Source organism: Pelodiscus sinensis, chromosome 6, assembly GCF_049634645.1.
Source record: "Pelodiscus sinensis isolate JC-2024 chromosome 6, ASM4963464v1, whole genome shotgun sequence".
NCBI lineage: Eukaryota > Metazoa > Chordata > Testudines > Trionychidae > Pelodiscus > Pelodiscus sinensis.
Window position 1 is genome coordinate 89,626,442 of NC_134716.1, and position 25,460 is coordinate 89,651,901.

Consider the following 25,460-nt stretch of genomic DNA (forward strand, 5'->3'; position numbering starts at 1 on the left):
TCCTCCAACACCTCTGCTTGCAGGCTGAAGTTGGAAGTGACCCTCTCCAAAACTTCCTGGTGCACCTTGGCATCATCCTGAGAAAGAGGATGAGAGTTCCCCATGATAGCTTCATCCAGTAATGATGAAGAGGAGACCAATACTGTGGGGTCCACAATGCCCATTGGCAATTTGGTGGTTTGACCCCCTTCATCCACATGAGCTTGAGGGATCTTCTCCCCCAAAGCTTCAGGCACAGGAAGGGGGAGAGCCACGGGGGCCTATCTGAAATTTTCAACACTGATTGGAGAGGTTGGAATGGTTGAGTGAACCCCTATGGGGTTCAGGAATACCACAGGATTGGCCACTGCCTGGGATCACTGGTCAATCTTCAGTGCTGATGACCGAGCTGATACCGAGGGCCTGGGAGGCTGAGCTGCTAAGATCAAGCCTTGTTCCATAGCAGGCCTGTATCTGGAAACCTGGTGACCAGGGTCTACTGAAGTGGTGACTTTACCTGCAGTTGTGCCCTCAGTCTTATCTGGAGGAGGAGCACTTGGAAGGGGATGAAAGCCTAACTCAGGGACCTTGACTGAGTGCTCAGCAAATCTGTGGCAGGAATCCAGCAATCCATGCCTCTTGCTCCGAGGCCATGATGGGGGATAAGGATTTAAATCAGGAGGTACCATGGGCTGGCCTTTGGGGGGAAAATCGCTTGGCACGTGGTGACGCTTGTCTCGTAAACTGATGACAGGGCTTCTGGTTCTTGTCCTCTGACTGATCCTGGGAACTGTAATGCTGACTGAGTGAAAAATGAGGCACGGAGTATATAAGTGTCACGTCTGTGAGAAATGAAAGTACACCCTAGTGCAGGGCTACTCAACGCTGGAAGCCACAGGGGCCACACTGATACTCACAGCACATGCTGAGGGCTGCAGCTTAAGCATGGTTGCATATACATGCAAATATATATGCAAATAGATTCTTTCACACTGAGGGATATGAATATAAAGATTAAGGCAAGACCACACAACATGCAGGCCCCATTTAAGTCAGTTCTGCTGATATTAATAAAATGCAATATTTACCCAAGTTACACCAGTTTTGCACTTGACAATCCAGGAATTTAAACTACTAAAATGCATATCAACAAAAGACCATTATATTGACTTGCCTTTGTGGAGCGTGTTCCCAGTGGAGGCCATGATCAAATGATCCCACCCGTGGGCCATGTGTTGAGCTCTGTGTTGAGTCCTGTGTCAATCTAAACCACGCCATGGGCCACAAACAAACGTGCTGCAGACCACAAACGAACGGGCTGCATGTTGAGTAGCCCTGCCCTTGTGTCCTGCAAACCAGGCTTATAGCTTCAGTACATAGCTATCCTTCCACCCCGTTGAGACTCAGCCTGATTAAGTTATTGTCTTAAGCAGCCATATGACCACAGCCTAACTTCAGAAGAGGGGTCACTTTTTGATCATAAGGACTTCAAGGCTGAGGTGAAACTGTTAGTACAGTGGATTAACTGACACCCGGTAATCCAACACTCCACTTTATCTGACTTTGTCCCCGGGAGCTGCAGGGTCAGATACAGCGCAGGTCGGGAGAACAGCCCCGCTTGCTGCCTCTTCGCTCTCTAGGAGCAGCTGCTGCCACTCCTGCTTGGGACAAAGCGGGCCCGGCAGGAGTGGCTGCAGCTTCTCCTAGAGAGCAACGGAACAGCTGATGCTGCTCTGTCGGGGACGCTTCGGCCCGGCAGGAGCAGCATCAGCTATTCCATTGCTCTCTACAGTAGAGTCCGTATCATTCGACATATTCGGTAATCCGACCATGTGTCGGTCCTGTTTAGGTCGGATGATAGGGACTCTACTGTAGATTCATACATATCAAGCCCATAGGATTTTAGTTAATCAAAAAGTGTAGTTAATCAAAAAGAAGTGATCAGCCATCTTTCTTGTCACCCTAATAGACCAGTTAAAAAGAAAACCTACCCAAGACAAACTTAATGGGATCCAGTGAACTTTAAAAAATTAGCAACAAAAGTGTCTGTGGTTCACATTTGTTTCTGCTCGGACAAAGCACACCTTAATACTTATCAACATTATTCTTTATGTTGAGTTCTAGTGATATACACAACAGCTAATTTAATCTCAGATCTCCCAGTTGAGCTGGATGTATTTAACAGCATGTTTTCATAGAATCATAGAATACTAGTACTGGAAGGGACCTTGAGAGGTCATCGAGTCCAGTCCCCTGCCCTCATGGCAGGACCCAGTACTGTCTAGACAAGGGTTTCCCAACTTATGGGTCAGAACCCAAATATGGGTCGCCAATACATTTCAAAAGGGTCGCCAAGTGTCTCCCCAGGTGGATCTGCCCCCTCTCCTTGAATTGCCTTGGGTCTCCAAGTTTTCCTGAATTGTCAAAATGGGTCCCCAACCTTTTTGTGTGGCAGGCGCCGCACTGGTGGGTGGCGTCATCCCACTGCGTCACCCAGCCAGCTGGCCCAATGCCAAGTGCGCCTGCGCTGGTGACAGACCCCCCCATCGTAGCCATTTTGCCACTCTGGACTGGCCGCCCTGCTCCCGTGGCTTCCCCACCGCACTCCTTGGCAGATTCTCCCGCCGCCGGTGCTTCCCCACACCCCGTCATGGCGCGAGTTCAGCCCCGCAGTGCATGCGGCCCATTTTCCCCTGGCCATCCTGCGTCGCGGGCACTGCGTTGGGAAGCACTGGTCTACACCATCCGTGATAGACATTTATCTAACCTGCTCTTAAATATCTCCAGAGATGGAGGTTCCACAACCACCTTGACAGTTAGGAATTTTTTTCTAATGTCCAACCAAAACTTCCTTGCTGCAGTTTGAGCCCATTGCTTCTTGTTCTATCATCAGAGGCTAAGGAGAACAATTTTTCTCCCTCCTCCTTGTGACACCCTTTTACATACCTGAAAACCGCTATCATGTCCCCTCTCAATCTTCTCTTTTCCAAACTAAAGAAGCCCAATTCTTTCAGTCTTCCTTCATAGGTCATGTTCTCTAGACCTTTAATCATTTTTGTTGCTCTTCTCTGGACTGTCTCCAATTTCTCCACATCTTTCTTGAAATGTGGTGCCCAGAACTGGACACAATACTCCGAGGCCTAATCAGCGCAGAGTAGAGAGGAAGAATGACTTCTCGTGTCTTGCTCACAACACATCTATGAATGCATCCTAGCATCATGTTTGCTTTTTTTGCAACAGTGTCACACTGTTGACTCATATTTAGTTTGTGGCCCACTATAACTCCTAGATCCCTTTCTGCAGTACTCCTTTCCAGACAGTGGCTTCCTATTCTGTGTGTGTGAAACTGATTCAGAGATACCGGTACTTATTTTATGGAGATGCTTATTGCTGAGCTGTCTTCACAGAGGTAGTATAATGCTCCATAGCTAGACACAAAGAGGAAAAAATGTTAACAGCAGAAGGGCAAATTTCCTGGATTTTATAGGAACAAAAAATTTTTCAAAGAATTCTGGTAAAATAATTATTATGAATTTAAGAAAAATTGCCAGTCTAGACAGCTAGCACAGCAAAATAGAAGTGTAATGAAAGTCTAAGATGAAACACTTTAGTGGCAAGTTCTACATGAATACTACATTTGCTGAACTTCTGACCGTCACACTGCTATAAACATAAGGGAAGTGCAAGTATTAGGTGGTATTAACCCTTTAAAATATTGATACAATTTGATTTAAACCTAAAATCTTTTCTTCCAGATTCTCTCAAAAAATGAGATACTTCTACCACCATTTATACCAGATATACAATAAACAAAAAGTCAAATTCAAAAGGCATTTCTGAATTTTAAGAAACACCCTTGTCCACTTGCCATTCCCATACTTTAATATAATAGAAAGTTACTCACCCTATGCAATAACTGTAGTTCTTTGAGATGGCTGTCCCATGGGTGCTTCGCCTTTAGGTGCACCAGCGCCGCTGCGCTCACCAGTTGGAGATGGTTAGTAGCAGTGCTCCTCTTTCCCCCACTTCCCCCCAGGCTGGTGCAAGTGCAAGGCTCTGGCATGAGACACCTGTTGTAATGCGCATTCGTGGCCAGCCGGGCTCCTCAGTTCTTCTCTGATCCAGATCCAAACAGAATCTGAAGTAGAGGGGAGGAGGGTGGGTGGTGGAGTACCCCCGGGGACAACCATCTCAAAGAATTCCAGTTACTGCACAGGGTCAGTAACCTTCCCTTCTTCGAAGAGTGTCCCTGTGGCTGCTCCACTTTTAGGTGACTACAGAGCAGTATCAGTGCTTGAAGGTGGGTGTGACGTAGTGGGGGTACCTGGCTGGTTTCTATGCTGCTGGCTCTGGGGTAACCCCCACTGGCTGCCGTGGGTACCACGACCCAGCAAAACAGGATGAGTCACTATGCAAAGGGACCTCTCAACCGGTATGGCCAGACACCCCCCATGGAGAGGAACAAAGGAAGGTGGAATGCTGCCCTGGCTGGGGGGGCAGGACTGGAAGAGTATTAGTTAGTTGCTGTCTGGGAGCATGGAGGAGACAGCCTAGGGAAAGGGGCTGGAGTTTAGGGGCCCAGTCTCCCCCATCCCAAGGGGGCCTGAGGCATCCTAGCCCAGCTCTGTGACCAGATTACATCTGTGCTGTATCCTGGAGAGGCAATAAAAACTTCCTCTATTTCACCGGCTGGTGCAGTCTGTTTGTGCCATTTCGGGGTGCAGGAGATGGGGGAACCCCAACGCGCCGTCACAGTGGGACCTTACGAAGGCCTGTTTTGGCTACTGAAAGTACGGAGTGGCTGAATCGAGTGTGAGTGTCTGCATATGACTGGATGGCACAGTGATGCACGAAAGTGAGTGTGAAAGCCCATGTGGCTGCTCTGCAGATCTCGTCCATGGGGATACCACGGAGGAAAGCTGTGGAAGTGGCCATTGCCTTTGTGGAATGGGCACATACAGCCGAAGGAGGCTATTTGTTGAATATGACATAAACCAGTCTTTATATAGTCTGAAATCCACTTGGACAGTCTGTTTAGAGATCGGTAGTCCCTGAGATCTCTCTGTGGAGGAGGTAAACAAGTGAGGCGTTTTGCTGAACAAGCATGTTCGTTGCAAGTAAAAGGCCACCGCCCTGTAGATTTCGAGTGTATGGAGAGCCCTTTCCCTGTTGTCACTATGAGGTTTGTAGAAGAAGACAGATAAGTAAACTGGTTCACTACAATGGAGCACGGTAAATACTTTGGGAATGAAATTAGGATGGGTCTGGAGGACCACCTTGTCCTTGTGGAAAACCGTATATGGCAGGTTGGTCATAAGCGAGCCCAACTCTCCCACCCTTTGTGCAGAGGTAATAGCCATGAGAAAGGCCATCTTCATAGACAGGTGTAGAAGGGAGCATGTAGCTAGTGGTTTAAACGGTTTGCCCATAGCACGAGGTTAAGGTCCCATGCAGGGACTGGTTCTTTAATTGTAGGACTGTATTGTACAGACCTCGCAGAAATCTCGATTGATGGATGAGTGAAAACTAAATGATTCTGTATGGGCAGGTGGAATGCAGATATGGCTGCGAGGTAGACTCGGATGGAGCTGAGGGATAGACCTGCGTTGTGGAGGTGTAGTACGTAGGTAAGTATGAATGGGCCTCCAATCTGAGTAGAGGTGTAGTGTCAAATGAAGTACCAACTAGTAAAACGCTGCCACTTTTGAGTATAAGATTTCCTCGTTGCAAGTCTGTGACTGGTGGTGAGAATAGTTTGAACTTCGAAGAGGACACTGGATCACTGTTGTGGTTAGCCAGCAAGGAGCCACACATGCAGGTGAAGATACTCGATGACAGGGTGGCGAATCTTCTCGTTCTATTGGGTGAGCAGTGATGGAACCGGAGGGAAGTGATGTGGGGGAAGCATGGCCATTTGTAGAAGAGCTGGATATCAAATCTGTTTGGGCCATCATGGCGCTAGCAGTATCACTGTGGCTCTGTCCTGTTTTGAGTATCACTCTCTAGATAAGAGGAATTGGTGGGAATGCATATGCTAGAGGCGCGTCCCATCTGATGTTGAATGCATCCCCCAGAGAGCCGGGGCCCAATCCCGCTCTGGAGCAATAGAGAGGGCACTGAGTTTGTGTGTGTGGCAAAGAGGTCCATCGCAGGAAACTCCCATCTGTGGAACAGATGATTGATGGCCGACCTGTTGATCTCCCACTAGTGATTGAGGGAGAAGTTTCTGCTGAGATCATCCGCTTATGTATTGTCTGCCTGGGATACATGTGGTTATGAGGTGAATGTGCCGAGGGATGTACCATTCCCATAAATGTACTGCCTCCCAACAGAGCTGGCGAGAACGGACACCACCCTACTTGTTGATGTAGTGCATTATTGTCAAGTTGTCCATCAGTATGTGTTGCCGGCAAGAGTGAGTCTCAGGTCCGACACTGGGTTCTCAAAGTACAAAAAAAAAAACAAAAAAAACACTACACAGGTATTTGTCAAACACAAGCAATTTATTTCCTGACAGCTATTAGCTGTGCCCCTTAACTAAAAGAACGTGATAGGAAAAGCGGCATTTCTTACATCCCTTCTGATAGCTGGGGAACCCGTTTCGGCTGCGGATGAAGTGATAGACTGTCTCAGCTTCTGAGGGGTTGGTACCCAAAGCCCATTGGTGAGGTCCAAATTGCTGTGCTCTGGTGCAGCTTTAAATATAATTTATCTGCCTTATTCTGCAGCTTGGAAATTTCTAGGGGTTACTCATTGCTTGTTACAGTATGGCTCAGCTGTATTGCTTGTCCTTTGACTTTGTTTACATGATTGGTACATTTAGGTAAACGAGATTGTTATGTTCCCGCCCTTATCTACAATTTGTTTATGCTACAATGGTGTATGTTCATAGAAGCTTGCTTCTGGCACATCAGTAGGGAAGGGGGGGGGAGATGGGAAAGGGGAGGAATGCAGGCCTCACCACCCCTATACTTCACACGTACAGAGTTCTTCCTCAATTGACCCCTACAGTATGTGGACCATATTATTGCGTATTATCTGGGAGAAGTGCATGCATGCATACTGGACTGCTCTGAGCTCGAGCAAGTTGATGTGTTCACATTGCTTATCTGGTGTCCACCTGGCTTGGACTACCTAGTCCTGCAAATGAGCCCCCCAACTTATTAGTGAGGCGTCTGTGCTAATTGTAAGCATTAGGGGGTTTCTGCTGAAACGGAGATCCTGTGTATATATTGTTGGGCTGTGTCCATCAGGTAAGGGATACTTTTATGCCACATGGCATATTGAGAGACTTGTTCAACGGGTGTACATGTGGCCTGTACACTACCCTGAGCCAAGTCTACATTGGTCTCATATACAAGCGTGCATAAGGCACTACCAAGGTGGCAGCTGCCATGTGACCAAGGTGGTGCAGGCACTGCCTGGCAGTTACACAGGGGCTGAACTGTGCCAGATGCACCAAGTCTTGAACTACTGTGAAGTGGAAGCGAGGCTACTGCTGTTTAACAGTCCAGGTGTGCCCCTATGAAGTCTAGTGTCTGCACTGGGAGCAAGACACACTTTCCAGGTTTATGCATAGATCGAGTCTGTCGAATAATGCCCTGGTAAATGTCACTACCTACTGAGTATGGTAAGGTGACTGGCTCTTTATGAGGCAATCGTCAAGGTAGGGAAAATGTGGTAATTCCCCTTGTTCTGAGGTAAGCGGCAACCACTGTTACCACTTCTGAGAATACCCTTGGGGCAGTCGATAGGCCAAAAGGTAGGACTCTATATTGGAAATATTGGTTTGCCATTGTGAATCTGAGGAAGCATCTGTGTGATGGGATGTATTGCGATGTGGAAGTAAGCATCCTGAAGGTCGAGGGTGGACAGCCAATCTCCTTTCTCGAGAGTATGACTGTGATGAGAGTCACCATTTTGAAGCGTTGATAATGCACGTAGTGATTGAGTCCTCTGAGATCTAGTATAGCTTTCCAACCCCCTGATTTCTTGGTTGTGAGGAAGTAGTGAGAATAAATACCTCTTCCCCTGCACTTGAAAAGCACCGCTTCCGTGGCTCCCAATTGCAGGAGACATTTTGCCTTTTGTACAAGCACAGCCTTGTGAGAAGGGTACCTGAAAAGGGACGGGGATGGTGGTTGTGGGTGGGGGGTGGAGGTAAAGGGGATGACGTAACCTGTGTTGATGATCACGAGAACTCACTTGTCAGTCGTAATGCACTGTGAGGCAGGATAGAATCTGCTAGTCTGGAGCCAAATGTGGTATAAGGCTTGGATTGCCACCCTGGATGTATGGGAGCTGTCCAACCCTTGACCAAGACTTCAAAATGACTGAAGTGCTGGAGCTTGTTGGGCAAGGGGTTGTTCCGATGATTGTGTACATCTGGGTTGTCTTGAACATCATCAGTTGTCGTACTGTCTAGTGTGGTTGAAAGGCATTCATTTGTATCTATATGTAAATTATCTATTTTGCTTTCTTCTGTTAGGAGGAGGTTGGATGCCAAGTGTGCGCAGAGTGACTCGTGACTCTTTCAGGGAGTGAATAGTCATATTCGTGGTGTCTGCAGAGAGCCGGAATGTCTTGAAAGGGAGGTCCTCGACTGTGCTCTGAACTTCCTTTGGAAAAATCTGACAGTTGAAGCCAGGACGTACGCCTCATCACCACTGCAGATGCCGGAGATTTAGAAGCTGTATCCATGGAATTGAGGGAAGACTAGTATGGTTCTAGAGATCATAGAATCTTCCTTCATCAAAGCTTTGTATCGTTCTCTTCTGTTGTCTGGTATATTTTCAATAAAAGTCTACAGTTAGTATAAAAAAAAGTGTGTGTATATTTGGAAAGAAGTGCCATGTAGTTGGCAATGTGGAGCTGGAGGCAGGTGGAGGAGTATGAGCTCTTGCCCATGCCATCAAGCCTCTTCCATTCCTTGTCATATACAGTTGATAGCATAGTCTGCGGTTTACCTCTCTGGTTTGCCACCCCTACCACTAGAGTTTGGAGAGGGGTGAATGAAGAGCAATTCCACGCCCTTTGGGGCAACGTAGTATTTTTGATCTAGTCTCTTCGATGTAGGTGGGATTGTCGCCAGGATCTTCCAGAGGAGCTTAGCTGGATCCAGTCCTCATTCATGGGTATTGAAACCCTAGTATGCGCAGAGGCGTGAAGAATATTAGTTAGCTTGTGGTGTGTGTCAGGAGGAATGGGTAGAGATATTTCTAGTTTGTTGGTTACCCTCTTAAAAAAAGTTATGGAAGGACTTGAAATAGTCCTCCGAACTCATGAGCAATGGGGGCATAATTGTGTCTGCTGACGAGGATGGAGAAGAGTGTGTAGGTGGGTGGGGGAGTGGGAGAGTTGCTCTGCCCTTAACATCCACATCCTCTTTGCCTTTGGAAAATTCAGACCTGTCTAGCAAAAATAGGCTGGGAAAGCAAGGCCTGGCAGATGAGTGGTATTGGCATCCTGGCTGGGGAGAGAGCTGATGTCTGAATGAAGCCCATGGGCCCCAATATGGCAAACTTGGAGGCATGAGTGGCGGTACCCACTGCTGTTGCCACTGTAGGAGCTGCACCGGTTTAGGTGAGGAGGTCTTAGACACTCAAGCTTGAGGTAAAGCTTCCTCCTCAGAGTCACTAAACTTTGCTGACAGAGGCAGGAGTACCCAAAAAAGAAAAATTTTGAGCTGGTTGGGAAGCCATCAGCACTGAAAAGCAGGGTTCCCGGCACCGAAGGTACTCACAACTCTGCTGTTGTACTGAACTGCGGAAGGAAAGGAGGAGGAGCCATCAGCACCACATTTCTTTGACCAGCCAGTGCCGGTAGCGCGTAGGGCACCAAGAACATGCTTAGCACTTTTGAGCATTTTGCCGGTGCTGGGTGTTCAGCGATGGTGCGTGTGCAGCAGATGGTGCCAGCATGGAACGTGATGTTGCCAACAACCACTTTTTTGCTGCCGGCATTTCAGCCAGTACCAGAGCCGTGGTTTGATTAATTCGCCTCGCCGTCCGGCTCTCTGAAGAGGGCCAAGCCCTCTGTTTGTGCTCTCAGCTTTTATGGAATCCAGCATTAGAGTTGTTAACTGTCCCCCTTGATAGAGGCGGTAGTATTAGCTTTTGCACTTGTCAGTTTACTTGTTGAGTATGTAGACCCGGAGGAAATCTGAGACCTCTTCCTCGCTGAGGGAGATTTTCTGTTGGGTTTTGGGCTTGCAGCTGAAAGAGCCCTTTTGCCAGCCTCTGCCCTTGATGGACTATGCCTGAGGGGCAAGTTAGGGAGAGAGTCCTAGGGAGATTTCAAGGCTTTCTCCATTTGTAAAATGCAGCGTTGAAGCTGTCCAGCTCTCCTTCTGCACTTAGTCAATTTCCTGCAATGCTGGCAGTGCTCTGTATCATGATCTTGACTCAGGCAGTGGACACACTAAGAGTGGCTGTCTGCTATGGATATGGATAGACCGCATGAATAATAACAAAAATAGCTGAAAAGAACTAAACAAAATAAGCTAAGTAAAGAGAGCTAAGTGTGTAAAAAACAACTGCTCTGCTGCAACTGAAGCCAGCGACGGTCAGAGAAGAACTGAGAAGTCGGCTGGCCGCACATGTGCATTACACACTCCAAGCGTCTTGCGCCTGAGACTCACGCGTGTGGCCAGTTTGGGGGGTGGGGTGGGGAGCGGAGAGACACTGCTACTAAGAATCTCCGACTGGTGGGAGCACCCATGGGGACACTCCTCAAAGAAATATTTATCTGTCTTTGATTAAAAATATCTTTTCTTAAATTAACTTATTAATGAAGCAAGACATGATCTGGGTCCCATGGTGAGCCATCAATTTATGTCAAACAGTATTTCTCCCCTTCATCCTTCAGAGGCGAGCAACACAGTTTCCTCACAATGAATCACAAATACCCAGGTAACAGAAATGGTAGTCAGCTGGAGTGGGAAGAGCTCGAGTCAAACCAGCCAGAAAATGTACCACAAACAGGACAACTTTAAAAACAATATGGCAAGATACTTATTGACATAGGTCACGATTTTCATAAGTGTGTGACATAGATAAACAGGATTTGTGCTCTCAAACCCCTCAGAGCAATTTCCAATGGTAGATTTCCAATGGTATTTAGGCACTGGAAGATGCAGATTCTTTTGAAAATCACATTCTCAGTGAATGGATGTTATTTAGTGTTAGCAATAATAAAGACCTCTCGTGAAATTCTGATCCTATTTAAGCAAATGGGAGTTTTGCCATTGATTTTAATAGAGACAGATTTTCATCTCTTTTGTTTAAAGGGAAAAGAAACTTTGGTGGAACTGTTAGAGACAAGTAACTGGCTTCTTGTGATTCCTTAGCACTCTGAGGCCTTGTCTACACTAGAGAATATTGATGTGCTAAACGCTTTTTGTGGTCCCTTCCCCATTCCATTAATACATTCTAGTTCTATTCCACAACTTTAGTTACCAGCCATTCAATTCTCTAGTGTAGATGCAGTCCGAAAGCACAAAGAGGAGTGCTTTAGGAAACTGAGCAATCTGCTATATTGGCTAATCTGCAAGAATAACATATTTTTTCCCATTAAAATCAGACAGATTAGGTGAGAGAGTTTCCAAAACACAAATAAAAAAACCATACAACATACTTATTTACAAAATAGCAACACAATACTAGTAGCATTTGACATTTCTTTACTTTTACTATTTAATAATTGCTTTAACAGATATACATAATCCACACAGAATAAATTGTGGAAAAATGTTTAATAAAATCTATTTATCAGAAACTTCTAGTATTAGAAAGGAAATTATTAAATAATAATTTTTATTACAGTAGTGCCGAATCCCCAGTCAGATCAGGGAACTTTTTGTGCCAGATGTGCAAAAAATAAATCTTAGAGATCTAGAGAAGAGGCAAAGGATCTGGTAATGATTAATGAAATTAATTGTGCGTCACCACCAAATTGTTTTGTTTAAATAACAGTGGGAGTTTTGAATCTATAAACTGGCAATTTTTCAGCAGTTTGAGTTGTTCATCACAGACACAGAATTAGCACAAATCTAGGTGGCTGCAGCAGGTACTTAGTCCAGCCTCAGCATGGGGCTAAACTAGACGACCTCTTTAAGTCCCTTCCAGCCCTACATTTTCTATGATTCTGTGATACCATTACAAGCAATTGATATTAAAAGCCTAGATAAAGAAATTACAGTGAAATCTCTGTTATCCAGCACTCATAAGGGGCTGCCAGTTAATTGAATGCACTGGATAACAAAGCTCATTGCTTTGGCCCTGCCTTCTGCCAGCAGATCCAGCTCCTGACAGCTTGAGGAAGGCTGAGGGAGAAGGAGGCACCTGCTGATGACATCAGCTGGCAGTGCCAGCTGTCAGAAACCCTGCAATGGCTAGCTGGACAGGCAGGAGTCAGGCGCATGCATCTGAAGACGTGGCGATATTGTGGCTGGACAGTGCCGGTTAAAGTTTTCCATTTAACAGAGTGCCAGATAAAGCTTTCACTGTAGATAGATGATTTTCTTGTGGATTTCAAGTAGTGTTGAAACATACCTTTATAGCAAGAACAAAATCATTTTTTGATAATCAGTATGGTGAATAAAGAATCAAAAGCAATCTGTTCTTCCATCCGTGGGAGGAGGGGGAGGTTATTAACAATTGTTAAACAAAAAACAAAACACCACAGGCATACAAGTATTATTGACAACATTTGGCATTCAGTTTGCAAGGGAAATAGGGCAAACACTGGAAAAAAAAAACCAAGAAAATGGTAAAAGTGTTTCAAATCAACATGGGCCTGATTAAACAAAAATAAAATTGTCTGGGTCACAGAAGTGATATAGAGATGCATGAACCTTTTACTTTAATTCCACAGTTCAAAGTCAAATTCCTTAGTCACTGATTACAAAAGCCGTTACATCTGAGTTATAAATTATTTGTCCCAAATCTAGTTTGTAGTGGACAGTTCTCCATATCCTGAAAAATCACTGTCAAATGGCAACCTTGAGCTAGCAGTCTCATAAGTGACTCCAAGGCCAGGTCCACGCTTACCCCAAGATTGACACTCTGAAGATTCTGCAAAAGCAACGAGGAGTCCTGTGGCACCTTATAGACTAACTGAAGTGTAGGAGCATAAGCTTTTCGTGTCATGCATCTGACGAAGTGGGTCTTTGCCCACGAAAGCTTATGCTCCTACACTTCAGTTAGTCTATAAGGTGCCACAGGACTCCTCGTTGCTTTTGCAGATTCAGACTAACACGGCTACCCCTCTGATACTCTGAATATTGGTCATCTGGGGTTCTATTTAGCAAGTTTAGTAAGGACCCACTAAAATGGACTGCTGATGGTACTATCAACCCGAGTACTCGATGGGAACACAAGGAGTGAAGAAAGTGGACGGGATGCTAGTCTTATAGTTGGAGTTGTGTATCTTAAGTTCACTTCCTCATGTAGTATAGACCTGACTTAAGAGTTGAATGGCTGGTAAGACTATGCCCTTACTGCTGCTAACGGCAGTGCTTTCGGGTCTGGTGTGAGGCTCATCAACTAATCCACATGAGAAAGACTGTATTACTACCACCAGGATGATAAACATTTCATGAGCAAAAGACTTCAGTTTCCATAATTGCCAAAATGTGGCAATAAACGGACTCTTTAAAACAATATGCAATTAAAATAGGCCAAGCGTTCTCAGAAATAATTGTAGGATACAGATTTCTAAAGCAGACAACAAGCACAGTCCTTTTTTACAAGGCATAACAGGCACAAAATAGTCAAACTTTTTTGGGACAAAGCTCTTTTTCAACTTCTTAGATTGTAGAATTGATAGTTTCAGAACAGACAGAGAAATACTGTTAATAACACTTCTGAATTGTAGAATACCATAACCAATACAACTAATAAAGTATAAAGGGTAAAACTGTTTCTCTCTAAGACCAGACCAATGTCTTACTGGATCTTGTTTTATACTGAATGCAAAAGATGCACGCTGTGGGGAAAGGTAGTGGACATATATCAAGATCAGCTTTAATAGTTGAATACAAAATGGAGCAAAGGGGAAAAAAATACTTTGATGTGCTCAGATACGGGAGAATGACAGCCATCTCAGTATGACAGACGCCTAGGGCAGCATGACCTATGCAGAAAGCCTGACAAGCTTCCTTGTTGTTGGATATGGAATAGGATATAAATACTGTATGCAAAGGAGCTCTGGATAAGTTTGAAATAAAACACTTGTGAGGGAGGGGATGCCTGTCTCACTCAAAACTACATTTAATAATGCTTTACTTTTATATTTCAGTATACAATAAACATATGTAGGCTGATGCAGCTCTTTCATGATTACATAATCAAATATTTGCCATCAGAAGGTAAGTTGAGTACAGACTTTTATACTAGCTATTAAGTTGGCATAACTAAATTGGTCAGGGGTGTGAAAAAACACACTGCTGAGTGATATAGTTGAGCCAACCTAAGTCACTCTCTCAAAGAACTAAGTTTACAGAAGAATTCTTCCATCAACCTAGTTACTGCCTCTCAGGAAGGTGGATTACCTATGCCAATCGGAGAATTCTTCCCCTCACTGTAAACAGTTCTTATGCTGAAACATTACAGCAACACTTCTTACATGGTGCAGCTGTGCTGCTGACGAGTTCAGTACAGCCGCTCCCTGAGTTGTGAATGGTCGAGGTATGACCTTTGAGGTCACTGCTTTGAGCATGATTGGTCAAAACACATTGCTGTTGCCTAGGATATGAGTAATCATGATGCCTTTAGTAAGGGACATAATGTTTATGTTAGTATGGAGACATGTACATACCAAGAAATCCGGAGGATGGTTCATGAATCTTTGCCGGAGTGGACCTCGCCTGTCTTGTTGGCAAAGAATTTTTGTTTTTCAAAAGGGAGGTCCTCTACCTTGTTCTGTAGTTCTCTCAAAACTCTAGCAGATAACTATGAAGACCGCCTCATCACAGTTGCTGTAGCCATGGAACGAGCAACTATGTCTGCAATATCGAGAGCAATCTGAAGACCTGTCCTGGCAGAGGCATAACCTTCCTAGATGATAGATTTTAGAATCAGTCTTTTCAAGTCCGGGAAATGTTCTGTCAGTGTTGTAAGCTTTGTGTAGTTGTCGAAGTCGTGATTCAACAGAAGGGCAACATAGCTGGCAATACGAAGCAATAGTATGGCCGAGGAGTACACCTTCCTGCTGAATAGATCCAACCTTTTGCTATCTTTCTCAGTTACTGCATTCCTGCACTGAGGGCCTTAGACCTGTGTTGTGCGGCATCCACAACGAGGGAATTTAGCTGAAGGTGGTTGAACAAAAAATTCATCCCCTTTGATGGAACAAAGTATTTCTTTATCCACCCTTTTTTTTTGTTGGAGGGACCAAGGCGAGAGTCTGCCAAATCTCTTCCGCAGCCTCCATAATCACCTCGTCAATCGGGAGTGCTATTTTGGCCCAATGAGGAGACCGGAGATTTTTAAGGAAGCGGTATTGCTTCTCCTGCACTTCCGCCAATTGAACCTCTTGGCTCTCTGCAACACTTGTAAACAAGTCTTGGAACTGCTTAAAGTCGTCAGGGAGCGATATGTCGCCTGGGGTCACTGCCTCCTCAGGAGAGGATGATGATTGGTCAGTAGGTGAAGTGTCAAGTTGCTGTTCTTCAGCCTCTGATAATCACCCCTTCTCTGGCTCCGAATGATGTGCTTGAGGTGGCAGACTTTGTGGTGGGGGTGTTGTAGGATGCCGCTCACGCGGTGTTGTGGAGGTAGACAGAACGACCCGTAATAGCATGGAGACCATCTCTTTGAATAAGACCGATAGCAACGGTGATGATAGTAAGGCGCTTGGTCATGGTGATAACCGTGGTAGTGTTCTGATCGTGCAGGAGAGCAGCATCTAAAAGAAAAAACACTCCTGTGCTGTCTATAATACGCCTTGTGTGGGGACAGTGCCGGTGAACGAGGGAAGTTTGTAGAAATTCTGCCTGTCATAGTATTGAGCATCTCTCTGCAGTTCTGCAATGTATGGGGATGAAGATCTAGGATGCAGAGAGTATGAAAGCTCATCATGTTCCCTATGGGGAATGCACGGCACTGGCGATCTCGGTGCCAGGGAAAATGTTGGGGAAGCAGAAGGACTAGGACTCTGATGTGTCTTAGCAGAGGCTTTCCTCAGTGCTGAGGCATTGTTGGGTCTTTCCGATGCCGTGGACTGCAGCACAGGATCTGTAATAGCAGGTGTCAGCAACTCCGCTAGAGTCGGTGTTGATCCTTTGGTTGATGAGGTCCATGGTGCTGATGCTGGGTCTTGGTGCCATCTGTGCCCGCACAACTGGCTCTGGAGTTGGTGCCTTTTTGTGTTTTATGCCTGAAATCACCTTTGTAGTCGAAGAGGCAGTGCTGGACGTCCCCGGCTTGTCACCTGTGCTCACCCTGCTCACCGGGGCGGACGGCAGGGAACGTGTTGGGGAAGCCTGTGTCTTTTTCTTGGGGCTGCCCCTGGAGAGGGTGGTCTGTGTTTTTGTGGCACAGCAGGGTCTGGCATAGCTGCAGGCGAGGCGTGTGATGGCTGGAGCGCCTTGCCACATAGAATCATTTGCAGGCACATTTCTCTGTCTCACCAGGTCCTTACTGTGAGCTTCGAGCAGTGGGCGCATTTCTGAAGCACATGAGCCTCGCCTAAACAGTGGATACAAGATGCATGGCCATCTGGGCTGGAATGGGTTTGTAACAGACGTCACATTTTTTAAAACCCGGAGACCCCGGCATTATTTGTTCATTTTCTTTCCCACCCCCAGCAGTCTGAAGGCTGGTGAAACAGAGAAGAAAAAAGGTGTTCTGTTTTTGTTTGTTTGTTTTTTTAAACAGTAACTGAAAACTAGAACTCTTACGTAGAGTTGATAGTTGTTGTTAATGTTATTACTAACAAACTAACTAATTATATCTATCTATCTGACTAGATGAAGTTGAAGAGAGAGGGAGAGCTCCGTCTATGACCGAGGGTGGTTGAGAGAAGGCAAAGGGCACGAGACACTGACTGTGCATGAGCAGTCCAGCTAATTATGGCTATTGAAAGTCTCCTATCTGTGGCGCCGGGACAGCCCGACAACTATAGTGGAGCACCAATGGGAACACTACTCAAAAAACTACCGTACTTTCTAGGAAAAATCCTGCAGTACAAGAGAATATGCTAAATTATGGAACAATATATGATCCAACTAGCTAGTAAAACTGCTAGTCTGCTGTTGCAATTTTCAACTTTTTGAAAGTATTGTTCTTAGACAACCATAGCTAATATTATATGAATTTCTACCATATCAATGAGCTGTGCAATTTTTAGAATACTACCCCCCCCCAAAAAAAACCAAACAAAACAAACCTCAACCAATAGGAATCAAAATAATTGTTGCTACTTGAAACATAAAGCCATGTGTGAAAACCATTTTGATGTTTTTCAAAGGGAAGATGATAGCCTATGAAAGCTAATTTTTATATATTTATATTTATATATTTAATTATTGGCATGCACTTTCCAAATCAAAACAATTCCCTGAGAACAAGTACATAAGTAATCAACTAAGAATGATCTTTTCAAAATGTATATTAAGCAAAAACTTCCCTCTAAAATACTTAATTTTATTAGTGAAATGGTACCAAAGATAACAAGTATACAAACAATCTTTGCTCTATGCTACTTACACATAAATAAGACAGCTGCAAGACATGATCCTTCACAGTCTTTCTATAAGCATACAGATTTGTCATTCTTTTATTGGAATAAGCTGTTCACCAGCCAACTGCATGTGGCTAAACATCACAAAAATGACTATCTATACTTTACATGGTAAAGCATTTTCTATAGTTTTAATGGTACACATTGGCAAGAAACTTCAAATCCTAACAAAAATAAAGAGCGATTAAGCAGCTGCACAATCAAACTGGGTTTCATTACCTTATTAAGTGGGCAACTTTTCATTCCCCATAAAAGACTTAGGCTTCTGTATGTATTAACTTTATAAAGGAAAATCAAATTGAAAGCAACTAATAACTACTCAGCTTTTTTAACTGATAGAAATAACTCTTCCCATGAGGTAAGGCAATTAAGTATTTTGATTGTATTAAGTTGTATTAAAAATAAGTCTACTTGATTTTAGTATTCAACAAGTTTTAAAGGTACGACTTTTACGAAATCTTATGAGATTATTTCAGAGAGCACAAGTCACATTTTTACTTGAAAAAATGCTTGCAGTGTATCATTCTCTCAAATTACATGCTTTCTCCTCCAAAGAATGGATCCAAGAATGACATGGAATCTCTACCATATAACTCTACTGTAAATTCAACTACTATTCTTTTCAAACAAACTTTGCATACAGTTTTTTTTCACATCACACAACCAACATTAGAGTAGATTATTGAGAGGTAATGATTAAGGCCATCCAATGTACAGAAAAAGTTGGAAAAGAGCTCCCTTTGATTTTTCTGAAATTAGAACCTGCTCTCTCTGTATTCATCTACCATACTTCAAAGTATAATGGTCCCCAAACTTCACTTTTGCATTAATTTATAAATCTCTTCTTCAAAATTGAGCTTCAATCTTGTACCAAGAGAACCAAGTGCAGCTTTTCTAACAAACTACTCATTCTTTTCTACTGGTGTGCTCTTGGGTAGAACAGCCATTGAAATTATGTAAAATGTAATTGAAAATTAATAGCACACACAAAGTTCCAGAAAATATACTACATTTTAAGAAGGCACTAAAGCTAAAGCTTGTGCTCCCATATACTATTTTGAAAACAGGGGTATTTTCGTAATGGCACCTGTACCATATGCAGCTAATGGTAACTAATACCTCTGCAATATGGCTCAAAACAAAGTCCTGCTACACTATACACATGTGCTCACTTTTAAGGACTGGAGAGAGGGAAGAAACCCAGTAAGCTAAACTATTATCTACAGTATGGTGGTTGTTCCTTCTATAAATAGAACTGTAGCATGCATTATTCAATTACTATTAAAAGAAATATTCATTTTAGGGACATTAATAAGAAAATGACCTTAAATGAGAAAAAATGAATCCAAGCAGTGAACAAATGAAAACATACTAGTCAGCGGGCATTTAACGCAATAATGGCAAAACTGAGTGGTAAAGTAAACCCCTTATTTCCCATAGCTGTCATTTACAAGGGAAAGTTAATATTTCTGCACCATTTCCAAGCACGTTATCAAAACAGTACACATTGAAATTAAAAAAGAAAAACACAAGGAAAAACAATACAAAATTCATTAACTAGTAATATTTTAACAACTTCCAATGCATACCTTCAGCTTATACAGGTCTACAGCTTTCAATATCCACTTATTTGGAACAGTTCTTGGCAAAAGTTAACATAAATCATGTTACAAGTAAGTACTGCCATCATGGAAATGCATGGATTCTCACAGATGAATAGTTCTGATGGCATCTGCCTTTATAACGGGATATATTACTAGTCTGTGTTCTTTCTTGCTTTCCAACAAGAAGACAACAAAGCTATCACAAGAATTGGAAGTACATATCAACATGTTCAGTAGATTGCTTTGATGTTTTCTTCCTCTTTCAGGGAAATAAAAAGCTTTGGATTCACTCCACAGTTGAGTCAGAGGTCCATTCACTACTTTATACTTCTTCCATTTTAACTGAGAGGTTTTCTTCGTTTGGTTGACAGTTCCCATTCTGTTGTAGTTTGACTTCATCTGTCCTTAGTGTATCTTTGTTGTCTGCTGCCTTAATAATTTCAGAATTTGGATCCTCTTTAGTGTGATCTTTGTCCTACCAAGAACGTTGAAAGGTTATTATAAAATATAACTTATTAGGCCAATATTTCCAAGAGTAATTGGTGATTTTGGGTGTTTCCATTTCTGGATGCTTAATGTAATATAGCTTAAAGATGCCCAATTTAAGAGGGTGGGTGTTTAACAGCCCTGAAAATCTGGACCATTTAAGGAATCTGAAATTGGCACCCAGAAAAATACCTGTAATTCTGAAAATCTTTGCCTTAAAGCAGGGGTTCCTAAACTTTTTGACGTGGTGACCAGTAAATCCAGTCACGAGCTTTTGGAGGACCGGTAACATTTATTTTCATATCTGCATATTCATTAAGCAAATGATGAATATTCGAATAAGTTGTTTCTGGTCCTCCCAAAGCCCCTAGTGCCAGCTTTAGCAAAGCTTTTGATACAGTCACCCACAATATTCTTGCCGCAAGTTAAGGGAATAGGGATTTGATAAATGGACTATGAAGATGGGTAGAAAGCTGGCTAGACCAGGGTTTCCCAAACATTTTACTTTAGTTGGAACCCGTTTTTTTCAGTACTTTTTTTGCAGCCCAAAAATATAAACGCATATTAAAAAAAAAAAAGAATTAAAAATGAATAAGTTTTCAGTGTTTCACCCAGCTGCATCCTCTGCCTAGCCTGGGCCAGGGCTTCAGAGACTCAGTGCCGCACGGGCACTCCAAAGGGCGGGAGCAGGAGAAGATTGGGGGTAGGGTATCTGGCAAGGAGGGGTAGAGTTGGCAGGTGTCCGGTTTTGTACTGGACCGTCCGGTATTTTCTAATTAGGTGTATCAGTCCGTAGCTGCGAACTGCCTGGCTGGTAGATGTGCTCAAGTTGCATGAGGGTACCAGCCAGGCAGTTCGCAACTACTTAAGGGAGGGTATTGGGGGGAGGGCAGTAGGAGGGGGCAAAATGGAATCCCTGGGGCCTGACTCAATCATGTGCTCAGGTCTGCATTTGCCCAGGTCAGTCCCGCTTCCCGCCGGTTGATTTGCTACTCCCACTTCTCCTCCTGATCTCCCCCATCCAGCCCCGCTTCCGGTGGCTGGTTCCGGCATCATCCACGCCCCCCCCCCCACTTCTGCCAGCCGGCCCCCCCCCCACAGCCGGCCGATTCTCCCCTGCTTCTCCTCTCAATCTCCCCTGGCCAGCCCTGCTGCCCCCATCCAGCCCTGCTTCCAGAGGCTGGTTCTACTGTCTTCCTCCTCCCGATCTCACCCAGCCAGCCCTGCTCTGACGGTCAGCCGCCTGGCCCCTCTGCCCTATCTCCGCCGGACAGCCCCGCTGTCTCCAACCCTGCTTCCTGGCGGCCGGTTCCCCCCCCCCAACCCACACACTTCCTCCCAGCCCCCCCGCCCTGCACCCCCTTCCAGCAGCCATGCTGAGGCCCAGTATTTTTTTCCCCGCGGCCCAGTAGCGGGCCACGACCCATAGTTTGGGAAATGCTACCTTAAAGAACTATATTTTGGTATACATAATTATTTAAAAGCAAACTAAAACAAAACAACAATGCTAGGAAGATATCACTAACAACTCCCTAGTTAAGACTTTGCAGAGTTTGCCACTTGTACCAGGATTCAAATCTCTCTAGCTCTAATAGTAAAATATTTTACCAAAATCTCTGTTCAGATGTCCACTACATTTTTATGATAGTTCTACAGACTTCAATAATTGTTTTATCCAAGAACAATTAAAAGTCAGTTTTTAAACTGGACACTGGCTGTCTTACTTTTTCACTTCTACAGTTAAATAGACACAATTACAACTCTCTCAAGGACAGGCTACCTTTTGAAATGTTAAAATTAGAATATCACAAGGTAATCTTAGAATGAAGACTTGATTTTCGCTAATAATGTCCATAAACACTGTTCTGTGACTTAAATACTGAGTCTGCTCCTCCAGCTTTGTTTCTTGTAGAGTTCTCTAGCCAGACTTTGACCCGGAGAACTAGGGAGGCAGCATTATGGAAAGGAAGTACAAGGTAGATATATAGTTCAGCAACTGAACTGCCTTTTTTCGTTGGCTACACAATGTGCCTGATGGCTGCTCACAGAGACAGACAGCTTACCTATCAGCCACCCTACATTTCTTTAATCTGTCCCACTCATTTCTTCCTGACTTACCCACTTGAAGACCTGGGAAGGTTCAACCAGTGAGATCTAGTCTAATGGACCTGCCCAAGTAATTTGTAATTGGAGCATTTATCTCTTGCTGGAAGGAAGTCTACTTAGTGTTCAAAAAGGCAAAGAATGAATACAGAAAGGACAGATTTTTACCAAGAATCAAACCCTCATGCTCAGTCACTTTCCTGTTCATCAATGTTCATAGGAGCTTACCTTCAGTGTAGTAGTGGTTTTGTCAGACTTCTCCTTTCCATCTTTTTCTTTGCTACTCTTTTTCTTAGATGTGGATTGCTCGCTGTCTCTCTTTTCATTATTTGCATCCCTTTCTTTCTCTCTCTTTTTGTCCTTCTTATTTCTGCTTAAGAAAGTTTTAGACATTCAGTAATTGAGTAAATCAATTGAATACTAAAGAGTTACCTTTAGAAAACTAACTCTTAGGACCCTTCATTTTTCAGTACTGAATTGTAATACTGATGTGTTTCAGCGGGTAGCTCTTATGTAAGAGACTGTGTAATTCAACAGCTTCTTGCTTTAAAAAGGTATATCTTTTGAATCGTTCAGGTAGAAGGCATCTAAAAGACTGTAGAGCTGGCAGAGTTTATTAAAAGAAAAATCTCTTAGGCTGTGTCCAGACTCCATGCCTCCGTCGACGGAGGCATGTAGATTAGCTAGATCGGAAGAGGGAAATGAAGCCGCGATTAAAATAATCGCGGCTTCATTTAAATTTAAATGGCTGCCCCGATCTGCCGATCAGCTGTTTGTCGGCAGATCGGGAGAGTCTGGACGCGATGCCCCGACAAAGAAGCCTTTCTTCATCGACACAGGTAAGCCTCGTGAAACCAGGTTTACCTGTGTCGATGAAGAAAGGCTTCTTTGTCGGGGCATCGCGTCCAGACTCTCCCGATCTGCCGACAAACAGCTGATCGGCAGATCGGGGCAGCCATTTAAATTTAAATGAAGCCGCGATTATTTTAATCGCGGCTTCATTTCCCTCTTCCGATCTGGCTAATCTACATGCCTCCGTCGACGGAGGCATGGAGTCTGGACACAGCCCCACTGTCAAGTAATAGTGACTAGAAGTATATATGACTTGCAAATTATGCTAAAAAGAATCTGAAGTCCACATATACCATATATGCAAACATGCAAAAATGATTAAGTACAGTATTGCATACTGTATCCATGTTTAAAAAGAGTAATTTATCTCTACTTCCAAAGTCACTCTCATTGATCTGGAAATAATTAGTTACTAAGGGTATGTTTACACTACAGTGCTATTTCGAATTAACTTAATTCGAAATAGTTAATTCGAATTCAGCTAATTCGAAATAATGCATCTATACACAAAAACTATTTCAAAATAGCGTTTTGCTATTTTGAAATAGCATGTCCACACTGAGTGGACCCTGAACCAAAGTTAAGGCTGGCCAGAACCAGTGCCACCAGGGCATCAGGTTAGGACTTAGTGTGTGGAGCTGCTGCCTGAAGCTAACAGAGCTCCCTGCTTAAAGGGACCCTACTCCCACCCTGGACTGACAGTTCTCAAGGTTTCCCCACTTGCTTGTCTACCTCGATGAGGGACAGCAAAGCAGTCCTGTCTTGCAGTGCCCGAGTGCCCACACTCGGGACACTATAGCACTCGGCCACATGGAGCCAGAGCTGCCCCTGGGCACACCGGTGCATCTCGTGGGGTCGCTGCCACCAGCCTGGCTGCACTTGCTGCAGGCTGCCATCCGGGAGGTCCACCAGGGGGCTGTCAGGATCCAGGGGGCCCTGCGGGAGAGCGTCCACCCTGAGGAGTCCTCAGAGCCTCCCCACTGGGGGCTCATGCCCCAGTCCTCCCTCACGTCCTTCCACTTACCCCTCCCTAGCCCCCCTTCCTGATGTCAAATAAAAGACACGTATTTTCAAAAATAGAAACTGGGTTTATTGAACAAAACTGGGGAAAAGGTGGGAATGAACCTCTGGGGAGTCTGGGAAAAGGAGGTAGGAGAGGGGAATAGAGAGGGTGGGAGAGGAGAGAGGGAAACCTGGGAGAAGGGAGCTGGAAGGGGAAAGCAAGGGGAAGAAGGGGGAGGGGAAGCTCAGGGCTCAGGATTGGGGGTCTCGCCAGACCAACTTGACTTTCATGCAAACCTGCTCCTGGGTTCGCATGTGGCCTTTGGTGGCCAGGCTGGCAGCTATCCTGCCATAGACGGCCGCATTCCTCTGTCTAGTGCGGAGATCATGGATGTCGGGGGCATCCCCCCCAAACTTGAATAAGGTCCATAACTCCACCCTGGACCAGGAAGGCGACCGCCTTCTCCAGCCCATCAGGCTCCTTGGAGCTGGCAGATTGATCCTGGGGAGCGGTGGAGGGCTGGCTGCCAGTGGCTTGCTGGCTCATGTTTTGGGACCACTGGGTCAGGGGCCCCGGTGGCCACTGCTGGCTCTGGGCTGGCAGGCTTGGAGCTGGCACAGGCACTGTGACATGGGTCTACCCCTTTAATGGCTCCGGGGCTGGCGGAGAGGAGAGTAAATTTTCCTGGTAAGGGCTCCCTGGGAAGGGCTGGAGGCCCCCTATTTCGAATTAAGTGTCTACACAACACTTAATTCGAAATAGCTATTTCAAATTTGGTGTTACTCCTCGTAGAATGAGGTTTACCAAATTCTAAATAAGGGCTCCACTATTTTGAATTTATTTCGAAATAGCTGTTTGCCTGTGTAGACGCTATTAAAGTTAATTCGAAATAACTGCTGTTATTTCTAATTAACTTTGTAGTGTAGACATACCCTTATACATTTCAGACTTTTCATCATTTGCTCTTTGTTTAATATCTATCAGAATTTATGAACAACTGACTGAAGCAGTTCAATGGTTTGCAGATCAGTAACTGCAATTTGATTCCCTTAGGCTACGTCTACACTGGCCCCTTTTCCGAAAGGGGCATGTTAATTTCAGAGATCGTAATAGGGAAATCCGCGGGGGATTTAAATATCCCCCGCGGCATTTAAATAAAAATGTCCGCCGCTTTTTTCCGGCTTTTAGAAAAGTAGGAATAAGATCCTCCGGAAAAGGGCGCTTTTTCCGGAGGATCGGGGCCAGTGTAGACGCTCTTTTCCGGCTTTTCTAAAAGCCGGAAAAAAGCGGCGGACATTTTTATTTAAATGCCGCGGGGGATATTTAAATCCCCCGCGGATTTCCCTATTACGATCTCTGAAATTAACATGCCCCTTTCGGAAAAGGGGCCAGTGTAGACGAGCCCGTTATGTCCAATTAGATCTACAATTACTATCAAAACATTACGCTGCACACAATATTCCTGTGGGACTGTCTAAAAGAATGGGCAAAAAGAGAGAAGAAATTAAATTTTGTAAAAATGCAAAACACTGTCAATTTTCTTACTCAAAAGAGCTGAAGAATTTAATTTTCAAAAATCTACAATTAAGGACAATTGTACAGAGCAGTATCTTAGATTGGATTTTTTTTTTGCACACTCATCTACCAAGCCTAAATCATAAATCTATGCAAGATTTAACTGATACTTGAAT

The 25,460-nt window shown here is 44.4% G+C and overlaps 2 protein-coding genes across 9 annotated transcripts in view; one reads left to right on the top strand and one right to left on the bottom strand.

The window, feature by feature from the left end:
• Window positions 1-8,787, top strand: part of LOC102450321 (interleukin-6 receptor subunit beta-like) — a 75,196-nt gene extending 66,409 nt beyond the window's left edge. The window contains exon 20 of the transcript XR_012904880.1: window positions 8,468-8,787. The gene's annotated coding sequence lies outside the window, so the exon portion shown is untranslated. The remainder of the gene's footprint in view (window positions 1-8,467) is intronic.
• An 8,684-nt stretch (window positions 8,788-17,471) lies between these two features.
• Window positions 17,472-25,460, bottom strand: part of SREK1 (splicing regulatory glutamic acid and lysine rich protein 1) — a 69,763-nt gene continuing 61,774 nt past the window's right edge. For 6 of the 8 annotated variants that reach the window (XM_075932373.1, XM_075932378.1, XM_006119166.4 and 3 more), the window contains 2 exons: window positions 22,143-22,287; window positions 17,472-19,800 (listed from right to left, as the gene is read on the bottom strand). In XM_075932373.1, coding sequence (XP_075788488.1) covers window positions 19,648-19,800; window positions 22,143-22,287 — 298 coding nt within the window. In that variant the 3' untranslated portion in view covers window positions 17,472-19,647. The remainder of the gene's footprint in view (window positions 19,801-22,142; window positions 22,288-25,460) is intronic. The other 2 variants (XM_075932375.1, XM_075932374.1) reach the window with 1 other exon arrangement.